Here is a 15,378-nt window from a genome sequence, read left to right as displayed (position 1 = left end):
ATTATAGGTGGTTTAAATAATTTTGATAAAAATCGGATATCACTGGACAGGTGGCAACATCTCCTCTCTGAACAGATCATCAAAGTTTTTGAGGAGGCAACAGGGAGACCAAATGTTCCCTGTATGATTTCTTTAGAATAAAAAATGCTAATATATGCAGGGAAGATAATTGCCACTGAGGAACACTGGAAGGCTTCATATGAGGGACATCATATGGAAATGCAATATTTCCAAGTCATATATCAATCTGCTGTCAACTCCATTTATAGATAGATTTATGATCGAGGAGGACATAATAGCTTTTGAGGGTTCAGGAGCCAGGATTTTCAGCCTTGGGAATCTATAGAAATGTACATCAACCAAATTAAATTTTAAGTTATGTTTGGGGTGTCTAGGATGGTGAAAAAGATGCTCTGAAAAATGGTGATTATACGATTCCACTACGGAGGTTCCTGGGGGAAAATCTGAATAATTAGATTTAATGTTCTGGTCCATCTTTCATTGCATTCAATTGGCCATTCTTCTCTCACATGACCAGGAGGCGGGTGGATGAGACTAAATATTTTATCCAAGAAAAAAGCAAAAACCGTCAGACTATAGGAGAACAACTAGGTTCGTAGATCTGTCCAAAATTCTGCATACTAATCATAAGGGTTATTTAACCCTTTTTGATTTGTACTGTTTTTCCTTTTATGTATGCCTTTTTGTAACTTTACAGAAAAAAGGGGGTGCAGTGCTTTCACAGTATATTAAAGCTAACAATGTTAAAAAGTTGGCTCCTCACTGCTATAATTGTTTCCACAACCTCAAAGAGGGAAAGTATGCGCTAATTGTGCTATCTGGTGTATGCTAGGGTGCAAGAAGTGTAGTGGCTGGGCGTATCTCCCAAGGCAAGCGTCTTGCAGACCTAACCAAATGACAAGTGTGGTATGGACAAATGAACCCGCTGTTATGTGCACTTAGCATATAGTCCGCTCGCCTATCACAATAAGCTGACAAGTGTTCGAAGCACATTCCCATTTACAGTCACAGCAAGCGGGTCGTGTTCGTGACAGATTGTTTAAAATCTCTACAATTATTTGCTGGGTTTTAAGCAGTATATGATGTAGAACATCTTTACATTAAGACGGGTTTATTTGGAGAGTGTTTGCACTTTGGTCTGCCAGGATTGTCGGACTGAACCTAGCTCCCAATTCCCGCCAGCTTCAGCCCAAATGCGTTGCTGATGCTGCATTGGGAGCACAAAGTTAATTCCTATACCAGCAACCTGTTGTAGAAAGACTGAGGATCATAGAGTTTGATTCATAAGATGACATAAAGCCCTTAACATTGACAAAATACTCTTACCTTGTAACGTCACATTGGGCACTGGCTGTAAGCAATATTGTGGAGTAGACGGGAATGGCGGAACTGTTGACATAAAATTCCAGTAATCGAAAAGGTAAAGTTAGTTCAGCGTCAACATTTAAAATACAACCCCTTCGTGACCGGGCCAATTTTTTAAATTCTGACCAATGTCACTTTATGTGGTCATAGCTCTGGAATTCTTCAACAAATCCCAGTGATTTTGAGATTGTTTTTTCGTGGCACATTATAATTTATGATAGTGGTAAATTTAGATTGATATATTTTGTGTTTGTTTATAAAAAAATATCAGAAACTTGACAAAAATGTAAAAAAAATTGCAATTTTCAAACTCTGAATGATTATCCCTTTAATCCAGATAGTCATACCACAGAAAAACATTAATAAATAACATTTCCCACATGCCTGCTTTACATCAGCACCATTTTTAAAACGCTAATTTATTTTGTTAGCCTTTTAGGAGGTTTAAAAATGTAGCAATATTTTTTCATTTTCTCAAGGAAATTTACAAAATTTATTTTTTTGAGGGACCTATCCAAGTTTGAAGTGACTTTAGGAGTGCTATATATTGGAAAATCCCAAACATGATACTATTTTAAAAACTGCACCCCCTGACATATTGAAAACTGGTGTCAGGTAGTTTATTAACCCTTCAGGTGATTTTCAGGAATTAATGCAAAGTGGTATAGCCGGAATGAAAAAGTGTTTGTTTACCACCTAGATGTCACTAACTTCTGAACTGACCGCTAGAGTCGGTAGACTCTAAGGCTAGTTTCACACTTGCTTTTTTTTGCAGCGCGTTTTTCCCGCAAAAAAACGCATTGAAAAAACGCATACATAAGCATACAACTGCTGCGTTTTTTTCAAGCATTTTTATGAGCATGCATGAAAAAAACGCAGCGTTTTTATGCGTTTGTATGCGTTTTTACCGCGTTTGCGTTTTTTTCCAACATTTTTAGGTGGCCCCTCACACTACCCAAACCATGACTTTACTAACCCTAACCCTGACCCTAACCCTAACCCTAACCCTGACCCTAACCCTTAACCAAATCATACTTAACCCTAACCCAAACCCTAAACCCTAACTAACCCTAACCCTAACCCTAACCCTGACCCTAACCCTAACCCTAACCCTAACCCTAACCCTGACCCTAACCCTTAACAAAACCATACTTAACCCTAACCCTGACCCTAACCCTAACCCTAACCCTGACCCTAACCCTAACCCTAACCCTGACCCTAACCCTAACCCTGACCCTAACCCTTAACAAAACCATACTTAACCCTAACCCTGACCCTAACCCGAACCCTAACCCTAACCCTAACCCTTAACAAAACCATACTTAACCCTAATCCTGACCCTAACCCTGACCCTAATCCTTAACAAAACCATACTTAACCCTAACCCTGACCCTAACCCTAACCCTGACCCTAACCCTAACCCTGACCCTAACCCTAACCCTAACCCTGACCCTAACCCTTAACAAAACCATACTTAACCCTAATCCTGACCCTAACCCTGACCCTAACCCTTAACAAAACCATACTTAACCCTAACCCTGACCCTAACCATAACCCTGACCCCAACCCTAACCCTGACCCTAACCCTAACCCTAACCCTGACCCTAACCCTTAACAAAACCATACTTAACCCTAATCCTGACCCTAACCCTGACCCTAACCCTTAACCAAACCATACTTAACACTAACCCTGACCCAAACCCCAACCCTAACCCTGACCCTGACCCTAACCCTAAACCCCCTTAACTAACCCTAACTCTAACCCAAACCCCTAAATTCCATGGTTAAAAAAAAAAAACGCATATGCAAAAAAACGCATACATGAGCATGCCAGTGCGCACATATGCGCATCCATAGGCTATAATGGCCATTTTTAGCGCAAAACGTGCGCATATGTGCGCATGCGCTTTTTTGCAGGGTCAAAAAATGCAACATGCTGCGTCTGGAAAATACCAACGCACACCCCAAAAAAACGCAGCGCATGAAAATCGCATACATGCGCTTACAAGCGCGCAGGTATGCGCACCCATGTTAAATATAGGGGAAAAAACGCATGCGCAGGTATGCGTTTTTTTCCAGCGCTAAAAAACGCAAATGTGAAACCAGCCTAAGGCCGCTATTTGGCCATGAACTGCTATGGCAAACATCTGGACCACACAATCATGATCTCGGTGTGTCAATTAGATTAAAGTGCAAGCCCCCACAATCTATTAACCATTTATTTGATGTAGTCACTTTTGACAGCAGCAACTAAGGGGTTAAACAGATATGGATGGTGCCAACACCGATCATTTGTGATACAGCAAGTTGTCAGATATAGTGGACAGCCGACAGCTGCTGGATTGTCACCTGTATGGGGATGATGTTCCCTTATATCTCAGGTCAGTAAATATACGTATTGGCGGTCATGAAGGGGTTAAAAAAAATAATCTGTGTAACAAAGTCAATACATTCACTTAAGGTCCTTAGGTTCATAAGATGAACTCTAGATATCTACAACTTGATAGATTGAGAAAATTGTGGAAAACTATGTCAGGGTATACGTGTACTGCTGGATATCGGATTAGCAGGTAATATGGAAAGCTACCAACTGCAGTGTTTTAAGTTGGTTCTAATCACCAACTAAAGTGTGTGGGTTTAAATCATAAGATGATAACTATCGATTATGGTCAACTACGGTATGAATACTAATCATTTACGCTCATTGTGCTCTCACCTCAAACGCTTGAAAGGAATTCTAAAGAGTCTTATGGCAAATTAGCACTGCAGATTGCTTGTCGCTAGTACAGTAGAGATGAGCGAGCCTTTCAAGGTCAGGTTTGCCGAACGATCAGACGTTCGCAGTACAGTTTCACTAACGTACCCAAACACCTTTAGATTCAATTGGAGGCTGAACCAAATGTATACACAACACCTTAACCCCTTCCCGACCCATGACTCCTACGTAGGCATCATGAAAACTCGTGTCATTACGACCCATGACGTCTACATAGGTGTCATGGTATAAATCGCGCTCCTGGGGGTCGGGTGACTGGGGTCACTGAAAGGTCACCCGACCCGCAGTTACAGAAGACTTGTGATTCACCCTGGGGGGGTGGCTTTGCCCCCCCCCCGTGGCTATGATCACTCTGATTGGCTGTTTCACTTTCAACAGCCAATCAGAGCGATTGTAATATTTCACCAATGAAACTTGGTGAAATATTACAATCCAGCCATGGCCGATGCTGCAATATCATCGGCCATGGCTGGAGACAGCGATCAGACCCCCCCACGACTGACGGGGGTGATCTGCCCCCGCCACTGACTGATGGCAGCGATCTGCCGCCGCCGTCAGCATCTGCTCCCCCTACCCTGCCCTCAGCTCCCCCCACCTTCTGATCCCCCCTCCCCCAGTAAATTCTGAGTCCCGATGTCCCTCCTGCATCATCCATGGGTGTGCCGCCATTTTCCAAAATGGCTGGCGCATGCGCAGTGCACCCATTCATTCATTCCAGGTACATTTTGATCACTGTGATAGGGTCTATCACAGTGATCAAATTAAAAAAAATAGTAAATAACCCCCCCTTTATCACCCCCATAGGTAGGGACAAATAATGAAATAAAGAAAATATATTTTTATTTTTCCATTAGGGTTAGGGTTGGAATTAGGGTTAGGGTTAGAATTAGGGTTGGAATTAGGGTTAGGGTTGGAATTAGGGTTATGGTTAGGGTTAGGATTAGGGTTGTGGTTAGGGTTATGGTTAGGGGTGTGTTGGGGTTAAGGTTGGAGTTAGAATTGAGGGGTTTCCACTGTTTAGGCATATCAGGGGGTCTCCAAATGCGATATGGCGCCACCATTGATTCCAGCCAATTTTGCGTTCAAATAGTCAAACTGTGATCCCTCCCTTCCAAGCCCCGACGTGTGTCCAAACAGTGGTTTACCCCAACATATGGGGTATCAGCGTACTCAGGAAAAATTGCGCAACAACTTTGGGGGTCTAATTTCTCCTGTTACCCTTGGGGAAATAAAAAATTGGGGGCCAAAGAATTATTTTTGTGGAAAAAAAATGATTTTTTATTTTCATGGCTCTGTGTTATACACTTCTGTGAAGCACTTGGGGGTTCAAAGTGCTCACCACGCATCTAGATATGTTTCTTGGGGGGGTCTAGTTTCCAAAATGAAGTCAATTGTGGGGGGTTTCTACTGTTTACTCATATCAGGGGCTCTGCAAACGTAACATGACACCCGCAGACCATTCCATCAAAGTCCGCAATTCAAAACACCACTACTTCCCTTTCGAGCACTGACGTGTACCCAAACAGTGGTTCCCCCCCACATATGGTGGTACCAGCGTACTCAGGACAAATGGGACAACAATTTTTGGGGTCTAATTTCTCCTTTTACCCTTGTGAAAATAAAAAACTTGAGGGCTAAAAAAGAAATTGAGGAAAAAAATGATTTTTTATTTTCACTGCTCTGCGTTATAAACTTCTGTGAAGCATTTGGGGGTTCAAAGTGCTCACACATCTAGATAAGTTCCTTGGGGGGTCTAGGTTCCAAAATGGGGTCACTTGTGGGGGGTTCCTGTTTAGGCACACAGGGGCTCTCCATACGTGACATGGTGTCCTCTAACAATTGGAGCTAATTTTCCATTCAAAAAGTCAAATGGTGCTCCTTCCCGTCTGAGCCCTGCTGTGCACCCAAACAGTGGTTTATGACTACATATGAGTTATCGGTGTACTCAGGAGAAATTGCCCAACAAATTTTAGGATCAATTTCATCCTGTTGCCCATGTGAAAATGAAAAAATTGAGGCCAAAATAAAATTTTTGTGAAAAAAAAGTACTTTTTCATTATTATGGATCAATTTGTGAAGCACCTGGGGGTTCAAAGTGCTCACTATGCACCTAGATAAGTTCCTTTGGGGGTCTAGTTTCCAAAATGGGGTCATTTGTGGGGTTGCTCCAATGTTTAGGCACACAGGGGCTCTCCAAACGCGACATGGCAACTGCTAAATATTCCAGCATATTTTCCATTCAAAAGTCAAATGGCGCTCCTTCCTTTCTGAGCCCTGCCGTGTGCCCAAACAGTGGTTTATGACCACATATGAGGTATCAGTGTACTGAGAAGAAATTGCCCAACAACTTTTAGGATCCATTTTATCCTGTTGCTCATGTGAAAGTGAAAAAATTGATGCCAAAAGAAAATTTTTGTTGGAAAAATTAAAAATGTCCATTTTTTCCTTCCACGTTGCTTTAGTTCCTGTGAAGCACCTGAAGGGTTAATAATCTTCTTGAATGTAGTTTTGAGTAGCTTGAGGGGTGCAGTTTTTAGAATGGTGTCACTTTTTGGTATTTTCTGCCATATAGACCCTTCAAAGTGACTTCAAATGTGAGGTGGTCCCTAAAAAAATGGTTTTGTAAATTTTGTTGTAAAAATGAGAAATCGCTGGTCAACTTTTAACCCTTATAACAAAAAAAATTTTGTTTCCAAAATTGTGCTGATGTAAAGTAGACATGTGCGAAATGTTAGTTATTAACTATTTTGTGTCACATAACTCTGTTATAAACAGAATAAAAATTCAAAATTTGAAAATGGTGAAATTTTTGCCAAATTTCCATTTTTTTTCACAAATAAACACAAAAATTATTGACCTAAATTTCCCACTAGCATGGATCCCAATATGTCACGAAAAACAATCTCAGAATTGCTAGGATCCGTTGAAGCATTACTGAGTTATTACCTCATAAAGGGGCACTGGTCAGAAATGCAAAAAATTGGCCAGTTCATTAAGGTCAAAATAGGCTGGGTCATGAAGGGGTTAAGGGGTGAGAAAAATCTTCCCAAACAGCTAAAATTAGGGGTAAATGTGATACCCCAGAGTCCGGTTGTCACAGTGACATTGCCTCCCTCTAAGAGGTGAAGTCATCCTTGGAGGCAGAAAGGGACCCCCATGCCAGGTAACATAGATTAAATCACAATTCCTGCTGCAGGTCAGAAAAGGGAGCTGCCTTATAAATTCTGGCCAGCAGAGGGGGTTGGTGAGTCAGCTAGAAATGAGCTGAGGGAGTTGTCATGGAAATGAGAGGAGCTGTGAGGAAAATGACAAGACAGCTAAAACGTAAGGTAAAAAGATCTTTCTGGAAGATCCTGTCAGTTCAGGAGGGAGAGCTGATCTGACAGGAGGGGAAGAACGATAGGAGAGATGGAGAGGCTCTGGGGAAGCTAAACAACTGCAAATAGCAGACCCCAGAGTGAAGCACTAACAGAGAGAAAGAGGACGCCAGAGTCCTAGGCTGACAGGAGCTGTATGTCCTGATAGCCGAATCTGAAAGTACAGGGGATTGTAAATTCCTATGCGACATTGCACACCTGAGGGCACGGCAGCAGATAAGGAGCCCGGGGCTGATGGTGAAAAGGACGGTACCCATGGAATAGGCTCATGCTGACAGCCGTACAGGTTAGTGAAATCAGCACGCAATTGAGGGGCGCAGCATAGTAATAAACAGTGGAGACCCACACACAAAGCGCAGAAGGAAGGTCCAAAATCCCCACCTGGCAAGGTGGTTTCCCTGAATGCCTCCAGGCGAGCCGGACTCAATCCATCACCTGTATGTGGTACTCCGGATTGCAACCAATTACCAGTAAAAGGTAAAGAAACTGCACCTCTCTGTGTCCTCCACTCATTTCTCTGCACCCCAACGTTCACAACCATTTTTACTATTAATCTAACATCTTTGCTCTATGCTCTGGGACTATTGCTCTACCTGTGGAGAGCTATTTTCACCTCAGCTGCACCACATCAACAGTCTCAGGGGAACAACACCGCAGCGCTGGTCACCTCTGACCAGAATACCACAGGTGGCATCACGTATTTAATCACCTATAAACTTTATCTTCATTTTTACCACATCTAACAACATCACAAACAACTTTTCCCCTTTCCCTATTTTATTATTTAATGGACGCCCCGGGGCCACGGATCGGGTCACCGCCGCCGTGACACCATGCCCCATTGAAGTCGATGGGCCAGGTACAGAGTACTCCACGGTCCTGCATACCGCGCGCACTCTCTCGCACGCCCTCACTCTGCCGCGCGCGCTCCAACTGGCGCCACAAACAGGATTTAGCGAGCCTAGCAAAGATGGGTAAAGGAGCCTGGCGAAGCTGGGTACTGTGTGCCATAGACTTTATTAAATTAAGTGCTAAAGATTTGACTGAGCTTTCAAATAACAGCCAAAACTGCATCACACAGTGCGTGCGAGCAGAGAGGGGCGTGCCAGTGAAGCTGGAGCTGCGCTCTATTGTGAGCAAGTGAAAAACAGGAAGATAATGCCCAACATGGGTTAAGATTCAGCGGCGACCCACACACAAAGCTCAGAAGGAAGGTTCAAAATCCCCACCTGGCAAGGTGGTTCCCCTGAATGCCTCCAGGCGAGCCGGACTCATTCCATCACCTGTATGTGGTACTCCGGATTGCAACCAATTACCACTAAAAGGTAAAGAAACTGCACCTCTCTGTGTCCTCCACTCATTTCTCTGCACCCCAACGTTCACAGCCATTTTTACTATTAGTCTAATATCTTTGCTCTGGGACTATTGCTCTACCTGTGGAGAGCCATTTTCATCTCAGCTACGCCACATCAACAGTCTCAGGGGAACAACACCGCAGCGCTGGTCACCTCTGACCAGAATACCACAGGTGGCGTCACATATTTAATCAGCTTTAAACTTTATCTTCATTTTACCACATCTAACATCACAAACAACTTTTCCCCTTTCCCTATTTTATTATTTAATGGATGCCCCAGGGCCACGGACCGGGTCACCGCCGCCATGACACCGTCCCCCATTGAAGTCGATGGGTCCGGTACCGAGTACCCCACGGCCCTGTGCCACGCGCGCTCTCTCTCACACCGCCGTGCGCGCTCCATAGACACCATGAAACTGGCTTGAATTGACCCACAGTAGAACCTTTTATAATGGCACAGAAGCTGTCAGCCATGGGCCATGCATGAGGTATCAGGGTCTGGGCCAGCATTTACAGGTTTGAATTAAAGTTTCAATTAAGACGTGGTGGTTAAGGGAGCAGTGTAAGCCTTCTTTGCTTGGAACCCAGATACTTCATGCAACAGCTAATTTTTTTTCCCAGCTCAGGTGGCACAAATATCCACTTGGTAGAGCACTAATCTTAGACAAATGTAAGGACAGCCACAGCAGAAGTTTAATTTAAGATTTGGTGGTTAAGGGAGCTATGTTAGCCTTCTTATCTGGGATCCCTGATACCTCATGCAACACTTTTTTTTCCCAGCCACACTCAAATGGCACAAACATCAGTTTCAGGCCAGTTTAACACATCAGTGTCTCCGGTACGTGTGGTGACAGTTTTCTCAAGTACCGGAGACACTGACACACGTAGACTTATTCAAATGAATGGGTCTATGTACATGTCAGCATGTTTTCATGGACCGTGTGTCCATGTGCAAAACAGAATTGGCTTTACTACAAAAGGGATTGTCTTTTTGTCCTACTCCCAACTGGGACACGTTCCAGGTGGAGAGGGTTCTTCAGCGCTTCTACCGCGCAGTGAGACTAAAGACTCACTTTGGAATTTACCGGAGATCTCCAAGAGCAGAATGTCTCCTAATGGGGATGTCTCTGTTGCAGAGACCCCCTTACCTCACTGGGGCTATGGAACCCCAGTTCTTTTAATCCACCTCAGACTTTTCATGCTACCGAGACCTTCATCTCATTTGTTGACCGTGAAGTTAAGGATTTGTCACACCAACAACGTTTGGGTTTCTTTCCTACTCACACTAATCTCACACAACCTGAGAAACAGGCTTTAATATTAGTGATGAGCGAGCACTAAAATGCTCGAGTGCTCATTGCTCAGGTCGAGCAAATTGGAGTGCTCAGACAGAACAACGAGCCAAATGTAAGTCTATGGAAGACCCCAGAATTTTTACTGCATTTCCCCAAGGGGTCCTTGAAAGGTCTAAAAACGTCTGAAAATGATGGCAACACTGCTCAAATGACACAGGAACATCATGACAACTACCCCAGGAAGCATTTCTGACTCCTAGGCCACAGCTCTAAACAATGTTGTCAGAGTTTCATGCCCTTTTTACAGGCGCACCAAAAAACCTACAAAAACGAAACCAAAATGGATTTTGCAGGGAACATCCTCTCCAGGTTAATGACTTACAATATCTAAGCCAAAATAATTAACCCAAAACAAAAATGTTCCTCCACCACTTGGGCCATGTTCACACACAGCGTTTTTGAGGCATTTTGCAACTTTAGCATTGCTTTCAACCACTACAAATGCATTCACTGGGAAATGTCATTTTACATTTACCAACCCTAGCTGGCCATGTGGTGTGTGACACATAAGCAGACATATCTTGTTTAATTTGTGAAGGAGGGACTCAAAGTCACAGAGCCTATTTTTACAGGGGCATCAGGCAGCATTAATCTTCTTAAAGGGTCATTATTAAACAATGGGTCTCCTATGCTGTTATTGCCTGTGCAGCGAGTGGATGGAATGCCAAAAATTACCACACCCCGCCTACACCCCTTTCAAGAGAGGTACAGGAGGGCTTCCTGAAAAAATGGTGCATTGAATGCAAGGTCTCGCCAGCCCCAAAATTACATGCACCCCAATAAGCCTTTGAACCCAGGTACTGGATGGGCACAGGAAAATCCACTTCATATTATTCATTTCGTACTCCCATTCTGTTTTCTTATGCATTGACTGCAAGGCCTGCCCTGCTTCCAAGTCATATATATATTATAAACACACACACATACATACACACATACAGTGGGGAAAAAAAGTATTTAGTCAGTCAGCAATAGTGTAAGTTCCACCACTTAAAAAGATGAGAGGCGTCTGTAATTTACATCATAGGTAGACCTCAACTATGGGAGACAAACTGAGAAAAAAAAATCCAGAAAATCACATTGTCTGTTTTTTTTTCATTTTATTTGCATATTATGGTGGAAAATAAGTATTTGGTCAGAAACAAGCAATCAAGATTTCTGGCTCTCACAGACCTGTAACTTCTTCTTTAAGAGTCTCCTCTTTCCTCCACTCATTACCTGTAGTAATGGCACCTGTTTAAACTTGTTATCAGTATAAAAAGACACCTGTGCACACCCTCAAACAGTCTGACTCCAAACTCCACTATGGTGAAGACCAAAGAGCTGTCAAAGGACACCAGAAACAAAATTGTAGCCCTGCACCAGGCTGGGAAGACTGAATCTGCAATAGCCAACCAGCTTGGAGTGAAGAAATCAACTGTGGGAGCAATAATTAGAAAATGGAAGACATACAAGACCACTGATAATCTCCCTCGATCTGGTGCTCCACGCAAAATCCCACCCCGTGGGGTCAGAATGATCACAAGAACGGTGAGCAAAAATCCCAGAACCACACGGGGGGACCTAGTGAATGAACTGCAGAGAGCTGGGACCAATGTAACAAGGCCTACCATAAGTAACACACTACGCCACCATGGACTCAGATCCTGCAGTGCCAGACGTGTCCCACTGCTTAAGCCTGTACATGTCCGGGCCCGTCTGAAGTTTGCTAGAGAGCATTTGGATGATCCAGAGGAGTTTTGGGAGAATGTCCTATGGTCTGATGAAACCAAACTGGAACTGTTTGGTAGAAACACAACTTGTCGTGTTTGGAGGAAAAAGAATACTGAGTTGCATCCATCAAACACCATACCTACTGTAAAGCATGGTGGTGGAAACATCATGCTTTGGGGCTGTTTCTCTGCAAAGGGGCCAGGACGACTGATCCGGGTACATGAAAGAATGAATGGGGCCATGTATCGTGAGATTTTGAGTGCAAACCTCCTTCCATCAGCAAGGGCATTGAAGATGAAACGTGGCTGGGTCTTTCAACATGACAATGATCCAAAGCACACCGCCAGGGCAACGAAGGAGTGGCTTCGTAAGAAGCATTTCAAGGTCCTGGAGTGGCCTAGCCAGTCTCCAGATCTCAACCCTATAGAAAACCTTTGGAGGGAGTTGAAAGTCCGTGTTGCCAAGCGAAAAGCCAAAAACATCACTGCTCTAGAGGAGATCTGCATGGAGGAATGGGCCAACATACCAACAACAGTGTGTGGCAACCTTGTGAAGACTTACAGAAAACGTTTGACCTCTGTCATTGCCAACAAAGGATATATCACAAAGTATTGAGATGAAATTTTGTTTCTGACCAAATACTTATTTTCCACCATAATATGCAAATAAAATGAAAAAAAAACAGACAATGTTATTTTCTGTATTTTTTTTTTCTCAGTTTGTCTCCCATAGTTGAGGTCTACCTATGATGTAAATTACAGACGCCTCTCATCTTTTTAAGTGGTGGAACTTGCACTATTGCTGACTGACTAAATACTTTTTTTCCCCACTGTATATATTCTACGTGTCTATATCTATTCTTTCGTTTGTGTTTGAAACCCTGTCATAGGGCTCCATTATATGTCCATTTTGCAAGCCTGCGAGAAAATCTCGGCATACGGATTACATACGTATGCTTACATGCGCAAAATACGCGACCACACCTTGATTACGGATGACATATGAAGCACTATTTAGGGGGACATTTCTCCGTATTACGCATCTAAAATAGGGACCGTATTTTGCGTCGGTTAGTGTGACCCCGGCCTAACAGTCTTGTTGTTTTTTAAAGACTCTGCCGATAACCCCAAAGAGGCCATTTGCACCACCGGCCATGCCCACATCATCAGGGGTAGCAAAACTACCAGCCTTAGGGTACCGTTACACTTAGCGATGCACCAGCGATCCCGACAAATATATGGATCGCTGGTGCATCGCTAAGTGGTCTCTAGTGAGGTGCCACACAGGCAGATCTCACCAGTGACATAGCAGGGGTCGGGGGTCGCTACTTACCTGTCAGACGCGGCGATCCTGACGTCCTCCCGCCCGCGTCCACGCGTCGCTCGTCGGCACCACAGGAAGCGCCCGACGAGAAATGGTCCAGGACCTTCTCGTGCGATCAGCGATAACCAGCGGAGGAGCGGTCGGAGGTAAGTATCAGACATAGCGATATCGCTAGCAATATTGCTATAACGTCACAAAAACTAGTGACGTTACAGCGATATTGCTAGCAATATCGCTATGTGGAACGGGGGCTTTAGGCTACGGTCCCACTATCAGTATTTGGTTAGTGTTTTACCTCAGTATTTGTAAGCCAAAACCAGGAGTGGAACAAACAGAGGAAAAGAATAATAGAAACACGTCACCACTTCTGGATTTATCACCCACTCCTGGTTTTGGCTTACAAATACTGAGAAAATACTGACCAAATACTGATAGTGTGATTGTAGCCTTACAAAAAGAGCTGGAGGGCACCACTACTAGGGATCACCCGTTCCATGCTAAAGTGATACATAAGCAAACAAAGAAAAAGTAGCATGCAGAAAACAGGGATCACCTCTATGATATCAGAAAAAAATACTTTGAGTAGACAACACAACAACACTGCAAAATTTAAAAACATTTAAACTTGCATGATGCAAACAAAACTGAGCATTGACCCGGGTCATGCCCCTGCCAAACTCCAGATGAACAATATACCCCTTATGTCAAGAGAATAGCACCAATGTTGGTCCAAATTATACATGAACAGCATACATAGATTATACAAAATCCTGCTGTCCAAATGATACAGCTAAACATTAGAGAAAGCGCTGCTCAAAAGAGGAATAGGTGGATAACATAGCTGAAAAGAAGTCCACTATTAAACCAAGTGGTATAGAAAGACTTCCTCTTAGAGGTCAGGGTGAGCTTCTGCCAAGACAATATAATGATCCCCTGAATGAGGAGGCCAGAAAATCTCATACAACCTGAGCCTGGTGCAAAAAGTCATGGGTGGAAGGAGCGGAGGAGGCAAGGGCACAGGGATACCCAACGCGTGTCGCCAGGAACCCCGAAGAAGCCTGCTGTTACAGGGAAAGTGCACCTAACCACAGACAAGTGCTTGTGGGCAGAGACGGTACGTCTCGCTGATGGCACACTGGGTTAGCGTTGAAGTCATAACCCAGTCGGACATTGGGAGATGATGTCACAGATGTATGGATGAGACAGGTTCTGGAAGGCTTGGTATGTCATAGTTAGGGTTTTGAACTGTAGCCTATGGGCAATAGGAAGGCAGTGAAGGGCCTGGCAGGGAGGAGAGGCTGGGGAATAATGGAGGGACCGTTGGATTACTCTGGCAGCAGAGTTTAGGATAGATTTGTGTGGTGCAAGAGTGTTAGAGGGGAGGCCAGACAGTAGTGGGTCGCCCTCCCAGGGCCGCGGGGTTACTCGGTACTGGGCCGGTGTCCGGGGGATGTGTCACAGCAGCGGTGACCCGGTCCGTGGCCCTGGGTGCCCAAGTCAAGGGTGGTCTGTGGTAGTTAATGGAATAGTTCGTGACGCCACCTGTGGTGTTCGGCAAGAGAGGTGTTAAGCCGACGCTGCATGCAGATCCACTGGGACTGATGGTGTGGTGCAGCAAAGATGGTGTAGCTCCCCACAGGTGGAGCTGTAGTCCCAGGGCAGTCTAGGTGCTAAGGATGAGGAGAGGCGCAGGATGGTATGGATGCTGGTAACCAGATGTAGCAGTGCTGAAGGTGTTAGTGCGCAAATGAATGGAGCTGCAGTTTCAAAGCTTTACTCACAGTTCGTGGTACACACTGGTGCCCGCCTCCGTGCCGTGCCCTCTGGGGTAAAGACTCAACCAACCTCCTGGGCAAGTCAGGGCTCTCCTCTCCAACACTCCGCCAACACGTACCTTCCTGAACGACTCCTCCAATGCGCCTTGTGGTGTGAAGCACTCCAGTACTTAGTAACCCTGGAATGCCTCCTAAGAGATGTTCCTAGAACTCTACTTGCACGGCAGACAGCTGTAGCCTGCTTTGGGGACGCCTCACTCCCGGCTCTCTATCTGTGTTGCTGTTGTGCCTCAAGTCTTAGATGGGAGTAATGCAT

The 15,378-nt window shown here is 44.4% G+C and overlaps 1 protein-coding gene across 7 annotated transcripts in view; it reads right to left on the bottom strand.

The window, feature by feature from the left end:
* The window catches only part of LOC141047636 (lipopolysaccharide-induced tumor necrosis factor-alpha factor homolog), a 156,969-nt gene that overhangs the window by 14,082 nt on the left and 127,509 nt on the right, over positions 1 to 15,378 (bottom strand). For 4 of the 7 annotated variants that reach the window (XM_073542825.1, XM_073542822.1, XM_073542824.1 and 1 more), the window contains exon 3: positions 1,348 to 1,410. The exons of the other annotated variants lie outside the window; for them this stretch is intronic. In XM_073542825.1, the coding sequence (XP_073398926.1) occupies positions 1,348 to 1,410 (63 nt within the window). The remainder of the gene's footprint in view (positions 1 to 1,347; positions 1,411 to 15,378) is intronic. 7 annotated transcript variants of the gene reach the window in all.

This window comes from Dendrobates tinctorius, unplaced genomic scaffold (genome assembly GCF_039654945.1).
Source record: "Dendrobates tinctorius isolate UK_male_01 unplaced genomic scaffold, ASM3965494v1 ptg000129l, whole genome shotgun sequence".
NCBI classification, from domain to species: domain Eukaryota; kingdom Metazoa; phylum Chordata; class Amphibia; order Anura; family Dendrobatidae; genus Dendrobates; species Dendrobates tinctorius.
The sequence above is the reverse complement of the archived record's forward strand: the minus strand, read 5'-3'. Positions and strand labels throughout refer to the sequence as shown.